This window comes from Pezoporus wallicus, unplaced genomic scaffold (genome assembly GCF_028554395.1).
Source record: "Pezoporus wallicus isolate ANWC-B61680 ecotype Strahan unplaced genomic scaffold, APGP_CSIRO_Pwel_v1 contig_6658, whole genome shotgun sequence".
NCBI classification, from domain to species: Eukaryota; Metazoa; Chordata; class Aves; order Psittaciformes; family Psittacidae; genus Pezoporus; species Pezoporus wallicus.
Window position 1 is genome coordinate 2,283,686 of NW_026642312.1, and position 14,183 is coordinate 2,297,868.

Genomic DNA, 14,183 nt, shown 5'->3' on the forward strand with positions numbered 1-14,183 from the left:
GTACATCCTGACTTGATTGTACAAATGGCAAGTACATCCAGAAGAGAAGATGCAGGGGCTGTGCAACAACTGCTATTAGCTACTAGGAAAACAAGAATTGAGCCCTATACTCGACGTACAGTGCAAGAGCTCCCTCTCAAACCTAAAACAGGATATATGACCATATCTGCTGTTCTGGCAAGATACAAGTTTCCACCTTGCTCTTCATCCTCCTTGACGAGTTTGTGACAATGGAGTTGCCACAGCCACACAGAAGTAAATTTGGCCAAGGTTTGGTCAAGCTTCGACTCAGCTGTCTGAAGGAAGTTACAGTTCTGAACCAACACTCCTGTCTAAGCTCTGCTACTATGCCTACTGCGTCACCAGCTCAGCATACCACTCTACCCCTCAGCCAACCATTTCTACACATTACCACACAACTTTGTTGCCCTCCTTCCAGCCTTGGAAGGACCCCTGAACAGTAACTTATTGTTTTACATAGGTTACTATGTTTTGCAGCTTTTAAGAAATAACTGACTTGCACAACAATTTCAAAGTTAAAAACTAAAAAATACAAAGCTAGAGAGAAAACCAGCCATAAACCAAGAAACAAAACACTGCCACATAAGCTGGTTTATTTTTATTCCCTTGTAGCTCCCAGGAATTTTCAGTTACAGATCAAACTAATTGTTTTGAAAGGCAAAGACAATATGGTAAATATAACACCAAACACATGACAGACCTCACAGTAAGGCAAGTCTAAAACACATTTTAGAACATAATAAATACACATTTCCATTGTGTAACTACCTTTCACAATAAAAGTTAACAAATTAATTTTAAGTAAAACAAAATGGGAGAATTTGAAGGTTTGCATGTCATTTCCTTCAAAATACATAAATGATAAGTAGTTTTTATAATCTTATCCCTTTTAAATAAAGCCTTTTAAGAGCAGCCTTTCATACAAATCAACTTCCACTCTCTTGTTGCAGGAATCACCTGAAGAGTGTATTTACACTTTAAGCTAAAAGGTGACAGTTTTTGTTGTGGTTTTTAGGTATGTTGGCACTCCCAGCATCTGATATATTCACTATTCAATTCAGAACATAACAATTCTAAGCAGAAACAGAACCTCCCACAGTGGTGTGGGAGTGGAGAAGCTGCACCAGATGTCGAGTTCCTTCTACTGCACTCTCCAGACAAACAAGGATTCTAATGTCCTCCACAGCAGCTACCAGTGAGGACTAACATTACAAGAACAGTAATATGAAGAGACATGGAAGTTAGCAGGCACTTGCTTATCTCCTATGAGTTATCGTACCTGAAGAGGGAATTCTGTGTAGGGTTTGAATTTGTGACTTGCTAACAAACAACCTTCATACTCCTTTATCATCACCTCTCTTTGCCATGATCCTCTCAATGGGTTGAAAGGGAAGAGCTCTGAATTTTCAGTGTACCAGACAACAGGCTTCTAAGTAAGAGATACCCATGGCATGAAAAACCCCAAAGCATAAGGAAACTTTCAGTAACATCTCTCTTATAGCATAAACTATGGCAGGCATTAAATTCCAACTGCAAAAGAATTACATTGCTTCCCATGACCCAAGATTTGTACAGATTGCTTCTAAGCAGCATTACAGATAACAATCGGGACACTGACAGCTTTCTTTTCCAGAAATTTCAATTCATCATTATCTCATTAGGTAGGGAACAGGCAGTCAGCTTATGCCTGACGATAAGAGCCTCACCTAGCTTTTTAAATCAAGGTAATCTATAGTGATTGCATTCCTATTCAGAGTAAGCCCTTCAAAAAAAGGATTTCAGAATTTCCTATTTTTATGGGCAACAAAAGCCATACCTGCAAAATTTTTACTCTAAGCTAGTATCTATTAGATATTTTCTTTCAGATGTCAACTTTCAAAACATGGATTTAAAGTTGCTGTGGATTTAATAACATAGATTTCATTGTCATCCCATTTCAAAATGGGACTGGAAAACTCAGCAAGCAGCATCTGCCAAAAATCATGTGTTTATAGCATAGTCTCTTGGCACATTCTGACCGGAATATTATAATGTCTATCATCTTCAGTTATGAGAGTTACCACAGGCCAGTCCTCCTCTGGGTCATTGGGATAAAGTGTGATGAATTCATCAGTACTATATTTATACAGCCGATACACTTGGATGGTATACTGCAGAGCATAAGCAAGGAGAAACATTTCCACCTACATTGGAAAAAAGCAGAAATACAATGAGTAAAATTGCACATATCCTTTACAAGATTTTTCTCATAGAAATAGTAAACTAATACCTATCAGATCTACTTTTTCAAAGGAAAAAAAAAAAATGAAGAGTGTAGCTCTAGTTCAGTATCTTGATCATATATCTGTAAGACACCATAGCTTTAATGTGAAGCTCTTCAGACCCAATGGCATAGTAGGATATTAGTCCTAAAGAAAAGCTACTTTACAGAGAATCCCGCTCCCTACTGCCCTGCCACAAACAGGCGGAAAGACATTCTCTCATATCACTATTCATCCTGTTAATTCACTAAACCAGACAAGAACAAGTTTCAGGCAATGATCCTTTGCCTCTTATAGGCTACTTTGAATCCTCTAGCCAAATAAAAAGCAGATGGAAAGTCCTTATAAAGCCGGTTGATATTAGAAGGAATTCAGAACGAGCAGCTGGAAAACAGTCTATCTTGTCTGCTACAATGGCAAGTGTATCCCATTACAAATAACAACTTAAAAAGAGTAGCACTGAAATAAATAAATCTAGTCAGCACAAACACACAGACAACATTACTTATTGACTAAACGTGGCAGCAAAAAAAGTCAATCAAGAATTGGTTACTTATCATATAATCATAGAATAGTTAGGGTTTGAAAGGACCTTAGGATCATCTAGTCCCAACCCCACTGCCATGGGCAGGGACACCTCACACTAAACCATATCACCCAAGGCCTCGTCAAACCTGGTCTTGAATATTGCCAGGGATGGAGCATTCACAACCTCCCTGGGCAACCCATTCCAGTGCCTCACCTCCCTCACAGGAAAGAATTTCCTCCTTATATCCAATCTAAACTTCCCCTGTGTAAGTTTTAACCCATTACCCCATGTAACATCACTACAGTCCCTAATGAAGAGTCCCTCCCCAGCATCCCTACAGCCCCCCTCTTCAGATACTGGAAGGCTGCTATGAGGTCTCCACGCAGCCTTCTCTTCTCCAGGCTGAACAGCCCCAACTTTCTCAGCCTGTCTTCATACGGGAGGTGCTCCAGTCCCCTGATCATCCTCGTGGCCCTCCTCTGGACTTGTTCCAACAGCTCCATGTCCTTTTTATGTTGAGGACACCAGAACTGCACACAATACTCCAAGTGAGGTCTCCAAAGAGCAGAGTAAAGGGGCAGGATCACCTCCTTCAACCTGCTGGTCACGCTCCTTTTGATGTGGGCCAGGATACGGTTGGCCTTCTGGGCTGCAAGCGCACACTGCCTGCTCATGCTCATTTTCTCCTCGACCAACACCCCCAAGTCCTTCTCTGCAGGGCTACTGTGAATCTCTTCTCAGCTCAACCTGTAGCTGTGCCTGGGATTGCTCCGACCCAGGTGTAGGACCTTGCACTTGGCATGGTTAAACTTCATGAGGTTGGCATCAGCCCACCTCTCAAGTGTGTCAAGGTCCCTCTGGATGGCATTCCTTCCCTCCAGGGTATCAACCGAACCACACAGCTTGGTGCCATCGGCAAACTTGCTGAGGGCGCACTCAATCCCACTGTCCCTGTCAGCGACAAAGATGTTAAACAAAATCGGTCCCAACACCGATCCCTGAGGGACACCACTCATTACTGGTCTCCAGCCGGACACTGAGCCATTGACTACAACTCTTTGTGTGCAGCCATCCAGCCAGTTCTTTATCCACAGAGTGGTCCATGCATACTGTTATTTAACAGTAACAGCAACCTGTGTCATCTATACTACAGTCATCAGATTTTTAAGCCAATAAACAGAAACAAAACATAGTACTTCCACGTTTTCAGTGTCTGCAATTAAGTAGTGAATTTAACTTCAGTACCACACTTGTAACATCCTCAATGGGATTTTTTAAAACAGACGTTTCTAAAATCTTTCTGGCAATTCAGCTCATTAACCACAACATTTTGGTTTTGGGCTTTTTTTGTAACATGCATATCATTTCTGCAATGTATAAGGCAGTAACTGTGATTAATTTATCAGAATTCACCAAGTTCATGTACTACACACCACCTTCTCTTCGTAATTTGAGTATTAGCTTTTATCATAATATTTTTTAAAAAGCTAATGATTGAGACTACGTTACTATTAATAGAATATCGTACGTCCAAAGGATGCTACCTGTCAGCTGTGAGACAAAAATCAGTGTTTAAGAGGAAGGCCTTTACATACTGTTACTACAAACTAGTGGTTCTACTATGTTTTTCCAACAAAAGACCAGACAGTACACTATAAGGTTTTGCCAGACCAACAAAAGTTTTGTGATTCATTAAACTACTTGGAACTAAAATCTCCAAAGCAGGAAAATAATAGTGTAAGAGCAATTTTTCCTTACTTGTTCGAGGCCTCCACTGTGACCGATATGATTCAAGTGATTATGCATTAACTGACAAGGGTTGCTAGATGTATCCCGTGCAAACAGTAACCATGAGAAGACAGGAACTCTCCTTCCATTTTTATCATCATTGTATAATTCAATGGCAGTGTTGAGCATCAAAAATTTCAGTGCTTCATAAAGACTGTATTCCTCCTCTTCATTTTTAAACAATTTATCACAAGCTTCTTGTTTCTCAATAGGACCCTTGATTTCACTTATATTCTTCCACTATAAAAAAAAAAGAAATAACACACAACATCTACCAACAGCAATCACTGTGCAAGAGCTGCAAAAAGCTGCTTGTGAATTGTCAGATGCTCAGCGCAGGCACTCTGAATTTAACTTATGAAAGGCTTTGTGCGATTTTAAATACCACAAAGAATACCGCCACAGTTGTAGTCCTTTCATGGTCAAGTTGAGATAAAGATTAATTCAAGCAAAATCAGCCTAAGCAAAGCAAAAGAACAGGATGCTGGAAATTGGTGCAAGGCAGAAAATCCAATATTGTCATGGGACAATAATCAATAAGGTAATAACCTTTTTTACTTCCTGTATCATAAATCCTACATCCATCATGTTCTTTACATTCCATTTACTCAGAACGCAGTATTTCATAGCAGCCCTCAAACTGCCTTTACAATATTCTTAAAAGCCTTTCACAAAAGAGAATATGCATACATATTAAGATAGGAACAACTGAAGAGTTTTTACATAGGTTCCAGAGTTTAAAGGGGTTGAAAGATAGGGCTAGGTAATATAGTATGAACACTGAAAGGGCACAATCATTTTCCATTACCCTTGAACAAAAACACATGAACATGGAACAAAACCTACTCCTTTGAAACTACTTCAACATTATTCTGTTGTTTTTCTTCACATTGTCTGTTCAAGGCAGGAACAGCATTACCCATAGTATACGTTGTTCCTTCAAATAAATACAAGAAACTACGGCAAAATGTTAACTCTATTATATTTATGTCTTCACTGAAACCTGTCTAACTAAAAGCTTTATGCACAGCTGCTTACAGATTAATTCCAGCAGCAGCCTAATGCAAGCAGTGAAAGACCAGAAAACTCATACAGATCTACATATTTTTTCCTTGAGGAAATGATAAAATACCTTTTTTTTTGCAGTATACATGAAGTGACTTTCACTAGTGAAAGCTCTATTACGCTAAATTCACCACATTCAAAAAACTTGGTAATTTTTCTTATTTACAAGTGACCAAGAATAAACAAAAAAATCCCAACCTTTTTCCTTAGGAGTATTAAATAGTCTTTAATTTCATCACTTATTTCTCCCATCCTCCTGCTCAGTTTCTGTTTTAGCTGCCATTGCTTGATCCAGTCATACCTGCTCAGCAGATTTTCAGGAAGCTGGAAGTCAAGAGAAGAGAAGGCAGCATAAGTCTTGAAAGGAAAAGCCACCAATTTGCACCTTTTTATTGATTTTATTTTTTTTTAAACATTTTGCACCTTAAAAAGATCCCTAAACCATCTGTTCTTCTAAACAGATGTCACAGTAAGATGGCCATAATTCAAACACAGCTGGCTCTACTTAACACTTTCTGGATAACAGCCAAATAGTGGTCTATTACTTTATTTTTAATTAAAACAAAACTCCAGCAGCAGATGACACTGACCATGTTTGAAAGTGTCCCTAAACCAAGAGAAGAGAAGGTTAAAGATGTGATGATATCCACCAGATAATCCAGGACTCTCAATGGAGTGTAAACTGCTTTGCCCAGAACACACAAACTGTGTTTTCTTTTCAGGGAACATAATCAAAACACTATGGGACAGGTTTTATTATAAAGAAGAAAACAACCTGGGCATTAGTTGATTGACAGATCATACTTTAGCCTTTGAACTGCCTCTTTTATGCTCACATGCTACACCTGCTCAATTAAAAGTTTTTACACTTCTCTTGAAGGACATCCTGGCAGCTGCATGCCCAGTTTATCCTTATTTATTAACCCTGGACTGCGAGCCTACACAGAGTCTGCATCACACATTCATCATTTACACTTCCAGCAGCAGCCTGGATAACTGGAACCTTACTCCCCTGAAAGGGGCCACTTTTGTATAGGAAGCTTCTTATATGTTTCCATGTTCACCAATATCATCAAATAGACTTTGTTGCCACAAGACAATTTCTGGAACATTCTTCTGCTTTTAGGAAGGCACCTCACTTTGCTTATCCATCAATGCTCCATAGGATCTGTTCCTCATATCAGGTTGGAGCTGTTCCTCCACTTATTTTAAGTAACATTTAAGAAACAGGTAATACACAGATTCTGGAAAGCCTACAACATCCAATTTGTTAATCTACTTCCTAGAGAAACCATACATGGCACCCAAGAACACATGCAGTAAATTTGAAAACTTGTTGTTTTTTCAAATGTGCTCAGAATAAGTTGTCTGTACTTTTGTTATTGCCAGCTGCATTGTGGAAAATATCTTACTGCCATATTATATGCAGTAAGAAGAACAAGAAGGCAAGATGAAGACAAACAAGTTACATTACAGTCAGCACTAGTTACATTTATACATTATAAACAGGACCTGGACTCAATTTCAAGTTGGAAAAAATCACTGTAAACAAGTAAAATTCAACATTACCACTTTGCAATTTAGGGGATATTATGAAGTGAGCATATACAGCATAACAGAAAAATGAGATCACAAAATTATCAAACAGGTTAGAACCAACATTCCTTTACTGTCAGAGATCAGAGCTTGACACGTACCATAGTAAAATCCTCACTCTGCAGCCAGCTTGGTAACTGGGTTGCTTGACTTAGTGCCTGGAAAAGAGTTGCTCTGAAAGCACAGTAGTTATCACCTCGTACTCTCCTTATAGATGCAAACTTCTGAGCAACTGCTTCATATCCCTAGGAAAAAAAAAAACACAAAATCCAAATAACATAAAAGCATTAATGAAACATTTAGCATCTTGCACTGGTATCACAAAAGATATATTAGTATCCAAATGCTAATGCTATTAGGGAAAAAAAAAATAGTCTGACCCACTACCCATTTTGAAAATTCGAAAGTGAAGCGATCACCCCTCTGTACTCAGCACCAGCGAGGCTGCACCTCAAATACTGTGTCCAGTTCTGGGCATCTCACTACAAGAGAGACATTGAGGTGCTGGAGAGGGTCCAGAAAAAGACAACAAAGCTGGTGAAGGATCTGGAGCACAAGTCCTGTGAGGAACAGCTGTGGGAACTGGGGCTTGTTTAGTCTGGAGAGGACAAGGCTCAGGAAAGACCTTATCACTCTCTACAACTACCTGAAAGGAGGTTGTAGTGAGGTGGGGGTCCATCTCCTCCCAATAACAAGCACTAGACCAAGAGGTAATGGCCTCAAGCTGTGCCATGGGAAGTTTAGATTGGATATTCGGAAAAATTACTGCATAGTTGATCAGGCGTTGGAACAGGCTGCCCAGGGAAGTATCACCGTAGAATCACAGAATAGTTAGGGTTGGAAAGGACCTTAAGATCATCAAGTACCAACCCCCCTGCCATGGGCAGGGACACCTCACACTAAACCATATCACCCAAGGCTCTGTCCAGCCTGGCCTTGAACACCATCAGGGACGAAGCATTCAGAGCTTCCCTGGACAACCCATTCCAGGGCCTCACCACCCTTACAGGAAACAATTTCCTCCTTATATCCAATCTAAACTTCCCCTGTTTAAGTTTTAACCTGTTACCCCTTGTCCTGTCACTACAGTCCATAAAGAAGAGTCCCTCCCCAGCATCCCTATAGGCCCCCTTCAGACACTGGAAGGCTGCTATGAGGTCTCCACACAGCCTTCTCTTCTCCAGGCTGAACAGCCCCAACTTCCTCAGCCTGTCTTCATACAGGAGGTGCTCCAGTCCCCTGATCATCCTCGTGCCCATCCTCTGGACTTGTTCCAACAGTTCCATGTTCTTTTTATGTTGAGGACACAAGAACTGCACACAATACTCCAAGTGGGGTCTCTACTTACTCAATATATGTCACATGTATTTTGTTTCTGCCTCAGGGAAAACTTTTGTTTACACTGAAATATCTTGACACATGAATCAGCACATTTGTCCCCTCCCTGCTTTTCCCATCACATACACTTTCAGCAGAAGCATTAGCACTGAAATGTAACTTGTGAAGTTCAGCATGTCTCTTCAGCAATGTATTTGTATTTCTCTTACTAATCTCTTGAAGGTGACACACTGATATTTCAATTTATGGAAAGTACTTTTAGGTTTACTTGCATACCATTAGACATGAAAATTGTGTTAAAAAAAACAAACCAAAACAAAAAAGCCAACCAACCCTATGCTTTATTTTTTACCATTCTAGGTCAAGACTATTTTAAGAAAACTAGCACAAAGCCTACAAAAAAATCCAGGAAAAAATTAAGAAAAACTGAGCTTATTCATTAAAGTTCCCCATCTTAAAAATCATGCAATTCATCAACTGCAGTTATTTGCCTTCCGCCAAATAATTTGGTGATCTGCTCTGCCATTTCAACAGCCCACGAAATTGACCATTTTATGGTAATAAACCAAATCTAATCTTCAATTGAAACCAGTAATGAAGAACAGTATTAGTCAAAACACTACGCTATCAACAAGTAGCCTTATTAAAAAACACATTTTGAACATATGAACAAAACTATCTTCCAGTTGTCAGCCATTTCTAAGACCAGACACTGGAAAACATTGCAATTGCACTGCCTGTTTTAAAGGTTGCTCCTATAGGAAATCACCTACTAAACATACAAATGAAAGCAAAAGGCCCCAACAAAATTCAACAAAAAGCAAACTGATACCTTTCTCATCCTTTTTGCTACTGGTGTATTTCCTCTCCATTCTTTTCTGCAATACTCCATGATGTCCATTTCAGGTGCAACACTTAGTTTATATTCTGTCAAAACAGAGTAAGTAACATTAGGAAGAGAACTACGAAACAGAACAACTGAATTTCTAAATGCACTCTCACTTTAAAATAACATTGGTGCCACAGGAGACTGGTAGCACTCAGTAATTAATAGTAGCCCAGAGGAAAGAAAAAAAAAAGCTTGCTCTGAAAATGACAAGAAAAATAATTTTGTTCCTATGTTCCTCTCTTAACAAAATATTAATTGGCAAAGAGTAGAAATTAGTTAAGTACTCCTCATTTTCTTAGCAATCAGAAAAATATCTGTCAAGGGAGAAAGATAATAGATCTTTCTGAAGAAGCCAGAAACAACGGTAGAAAGAGGAAGTAACAGTTTTCTCTTGGAATCCCTTCAGCTTTCATTTCAAAACATATAGCACTAAGGTTTATCAAGGGATCCCAGCAACAGATGCTGCTATAATGACTATAAATCAGTAATTTTCAAACACAACACTCTTAATGTAGGCTATATGACTGCTTTCCAAAAGATTTACATCCTCTTGTAAAATAATTATTGAAACATGGGGAAAATATACTAAGAGCAACTAGTTTTACATAAAACCTATCTTTCATGAAATAAACTCCACAATCTATTCAGTCCTGATAAGTAACTTCTAGTGCATACAGAGACATTTGTGCACAAAAATCCTTGGGAACAGGGGTGTCAAATCATCACAAATTAGTGCTACTAATTAGCATACAGAATTATAATACTGTATTTGAAACAACACAAGAAGTTTGAACATACCTGAAGAGCTTGTCGCACAAAGTAATACTCTCTCTCTCTCTATTTCTTTTGCATCACGATACATGTCCTCTTCACTGCAATAAGCATCAACACATGCTTCATGTAACAGCACAAATCTTAGCCACTTGCCTTTCCCCCCATTTTCAACCCCCATCAAAATACTTCTTTCTCCAATTTTTTTCAACTCAGTTTACTTTCCATCTATTCACCTCCCTCATATATGACAACTACACTGGTAACAAATCACTGCCTGAATTTCTTCTGGGTGTAATGAGGCAACAGAATACTAAAGTCCCTTTATATCTGTAAATCTTACAGATAAATTTGCGAAAGACACAAGCCAAGATCCTATTAGCTGAGTATACAAATACTACAACCTACATGTGCAACTAAGAACGCATTAATCACCAGAGCTTTGTAGCTATGCTCCACCGAGGCTGAGCAACCTGCCTAGTAACAAGCACAATACATGACAGAATATCACAATGAAAAGTAGCCAGCTATCTGCAGATGGTTTGAACATTACAAACTCAAAGACATCAAAAATTCTCACAATCCAAACTGCAGCCTACAGCCTTACTGAAATCCAGACAACTTCCTCCTTTAATAATATGGGCTTTTTTACTGTCTGAAGAGTCAAATGTCTCCATCTGAGCCTATACACAGAGATTCTTAAGTCAAGTTATGACCATGAGAGAGGAAATGATGGCCTAAAAGGACACTGTTTCTATGCAAAGCCTATCATTATCAAGAAAATGATCTCAAAGATAGGGTATGAACATTACTGTTGAAAATGAAGGTTCATGGAATGTTAAAAAACAAATAATAAACTGCACATTCCATTAAACATGATTCTGAGTGGCAAGTCATATAATCACCTCTACCAAATAACTAAGACAGGATAAGCAGTTAGAAAGAGTGCAAGAAAGGCTTTAATGCAGCCAGCTGTTAATTAATTACTCCCATTAAACTTCAAAGACTACACCAGTAAATCATGGCTCTATATTTCTTCTCATCCAAACCAGCTTACTTAAAAAAAAGACAACATTCCTAACCCATTTGCATACATTTCCCTTGAGAAGTATGAAGACAAATATAGGTTAATATCAGGAAACTGTAATCTACTGTGCAGTCATACGAGACTACAGTTTAGTTTTTACTCAAGTTTCAAACCTTTACCTGTCAAACTAGGCTTCCTGGGTGCCCAAGTAGCTGCTTGAAATCTGACTCATAACAACACTATATAATATTTAATCAAAAGAGAAACAACAGATGCAGCAGATATTAAGCACAGGATTTCATAAAAAGAGTACTACATGCCGAGAAGTAAAATCAAAGAAATACTTATCCCAAGTCCTTATCCTCGTTACAGTGTGCCACTGGACAAACCATAATCTGCATGTGTAATCTCATTTCTCAGCAGAGATTAAGGCTGATTAAAGTTTGTGAAGAATTTCAGGAATGATTAATGACCTTAAAAACACTACGAAATAAACCCAAACTCCTCAGTATTCGACAGCAGCAATCGCTATCCTAGCTTATCTATAAGCTAAGTACTTAAAATATAAAGCAACAAGGTCCCTCTCTGAGCATGAACAAACCTGCTTCTACAAGAGATCTCAAAGGAGGCGGCAGGGCAGAGGAAAGCCTTAATTAAGGATACAGCCTCAAATACATTAGGTTATAAGGCACAAAGAGAAAAGTGCTCAACTCAGTAAACTAGTGAGTTTACTTCAGAAAGAAGCTTGGTGTAGAGCAAGCAGTGTCATGTTCCTCTGCAGTATTACCTCATCTTCTTTCTGGGAGCTTACAAAAGAGAACCTGTAGATCCAGAAACTGACAGATCAACATGCAGTGTGACAAAATACTGCAATTTAACTAAGTTGTTTTGAAATCAAGGTACAATCCATCTGCCCAGACACTCATTTCAGAGTTGAAAGTGCATCTTAACATTGTTCTAGTAAAGCATACAGTTAGGTAAAACTGTGGAAACAAGAACGTGGAAATCTAAGCCTTTTCCTTTAATCTTTACATTAATATTTAACAATAGAGTGAAAATAAAATAGCAGACGGAAAAGAATAATTAAAGGAAAGCATGCATGCACAAAAGAAAAAAATAAATAGTGCATAGTGTTGTGTGCAAACACTTGAACTGCTGAACTAGTAAATCAGATTCTCCTGAAACAAAGATACCAAGGAAAAAAAGACTACACATGATGTTTTACTTAAGAGTATTTTAGTATTTGCTTTTGGAAAACAACCAACAAAAAAAACCCGTTACACCACCAAAAAAAAATCCAAACACCTAAACCTAATAGTTTGAGATGCCAGCAAGCACAACTAAGCTGGACAGAAGGGAAAGGACTATGGGCAAAATATAGTTTTACATATTTGTCCTAAATACCCTTAGCTGGTGAAAGAAGATTAACATACTATAAAAATAAGGTGGCCTTCATAGTTCAAGATCTTACATTCAGACCTATTTCACTAACCCTCTAACATACATGAAATTTTGCCAAGAAATTCACTTTCATGAACCGAAAGTACCCCTCCCTTTCTACAGAAAAGCTGCTGATATACATACATTAAAAAAAACCCTCACCTTCCCTCAGATGACTCCACTGCTGAGCAATTACTAGACATAGGTAGATATAGTTCACAGTTTCTAAATGCATCATGATCTGTCACAAGGGATTTAATAATTTCTGTCTTCTCAGGTCTCTCAGTATTTCTGTATACATAGCCCTTTCTCAACTCCGATGGAGACTGCTCTTCATGGTAAGCAGCTGCTTTTGTTGAATCAAGCTCATTAGAAGGAACAGGAACACTCACTTCCTTTTCACGCTTCATCAGCTGTGTGGCAACACTCACTCTTTTCAGTGTTTGTTCTGCACCCACAGGAAGGCCGGTTGGTTCTGTCATCCACCCTTGAAAATTATCCTGGCTTTGAAGAATGAAGAAATATATGAAGAGTACCTCTGATAAACAGCAAGAGTACATGCTTTCAGAATATTATATCCTGAGAACTCAGAGAGTACTTAAATTATTCAAAAACCGGGAACAAAAATCCAGACTAGATGTATAAAATAACACAGCACCCAGGCTATTTCCAAACCCATCTCTCTGGCAAGCCACTATATAGATATGGTCTCCTCAGCCGTGATACTCTTAATACCCGCTATATACACCTTAAAACCCTACAACATGGTACTATTAAAAGCCTCCGACCTGTCACAAACTTCTCCTTCCCATTCATCACTGTCTTTTCGCGCTAGAGCCCTGCTAGGTACCAAGCTGTCTCACAGAGAAAAGCTCGAAAGAGTTGTAGCCCTTCTTCCTCTCTTCACTCCCCGCCTCGCTCCCTCGAGAACAAGCCGGACCTTGCACAGCAAATCACTAGCCGCACCGCCACACCGCGCGGGGCAGCTGAAGCCTCCCTCACCTTTCCGCTACCCTCCGTCCGCCCCAACACCGCCCGCCGGGGCCGTGTGGGGCAGGCAGCGCGCCGCCACCAGCCCGCCGCTCGCCGTTCATGCCGGGGCTCGCTGAGGAAGAGACCCCCGCTCAGGGCGCGCCTTCCCGGTTGCGACGGCTGCGGGCGGGCACGCACGGCACGCTCATGGCCGACACAGCGAGGGACGACGGAGAGCCGAGACTTCCCAGAGCCGCGGCAGCTTCGCTCTTGCTTCCGCGTCGCCTGCCGCCGAGCTCCCTCGGCATGTGCGTCATCACGCCGGAAATGACGTTTCTACGTACCCGTGGTTCCTTCCTGCCCTCTGCGCAGCAGTCGTTATGCCGAGGCGCAGCGTTGGGGGGCTCAGCCGCCAGTTCATGCGCGTCGGTGGCGGGAGGAGCGAGTGTTGCTCCCGTGTCTACGGCTGTGGGCGTGCTGGCCTGG

At 40.0% G+C, this 14,183-nt stretch overlaps 1 protein-coding gene across 2 annotated transcripts; it reads right to left on the reverse strand.

The window, feature by feature from the left end:
- Nucleotides 1-1,133: 1,133 nt before the first annotated feature.
- OTULIN (OTU deubiquitinase with linear linkage specificity) lies at nucleotides 1,134-13,871 on the reverse strand. 2 transcript variants are annotated; one of them, XM_057428831.1, is made up of 8 exons: nucleotides 13,728-13,871; nucleotides 12,888-13,229; nucleotides 10,286-10,359; nucleotides 9,431-9,525; nucleotides 7,362-7,505; nucleotides 5,863-5,988; nucleotides 4,570-4,839; nucleotides 1,134-2,204 (listed from the first exon to the last, which is right to left on the reverse strand). In XM_057428831.1, exons 1-8 carry the CDS (start codon nucleotides 13,817-13,819, stop codon nucleotides 2,010-2,012), a joined length of 1,338 nt encoding a protein of 445 aa, XP_057284814.1. In that variant the 5' UTR covers nucleotides 13,820-13,871; the 3' UTR covers nucleotides 1,134-2,009. The 2 variants fall into 2 exon arrangements, with proteins under 2 accessions (XP_057284814.1, XP_057284815.1); XM_057428832.1 differs by lacking the exon at nucleotides 13,728-13,871 and adding an exon at nucleotides 12,073-12,268 and having other exon boundaries at nucleotides 12,888-12,995.
- Between the last annotated feature and the right edge of the window lie 312 nt (nucleotides 13,872-14,183).

Coding starts and splice junctions, on each gene's coding strand:
- OTULIN (XM_057428831.1), bottom strand. CDS start 13,819: ATGAACGGCGAGCGGCGGGCTGGTGGCGGCGCGCTGCCTGCCCCACAC. Junction 4,840..5,862: donor TAATACTCCTAAGGAAAAAG/GTTGGGATTTTT, acceptor TTTTTTTTATAG/TGGAAGAATATAAGTGAAAT. Junction 2,205..4,569: donor ACAGTGGAGGCCTCGAACAA/GTAAGGAAAAAT, acceptor TTTCCAATGTAG/GTGGAAATGTTTCTCCTTGC.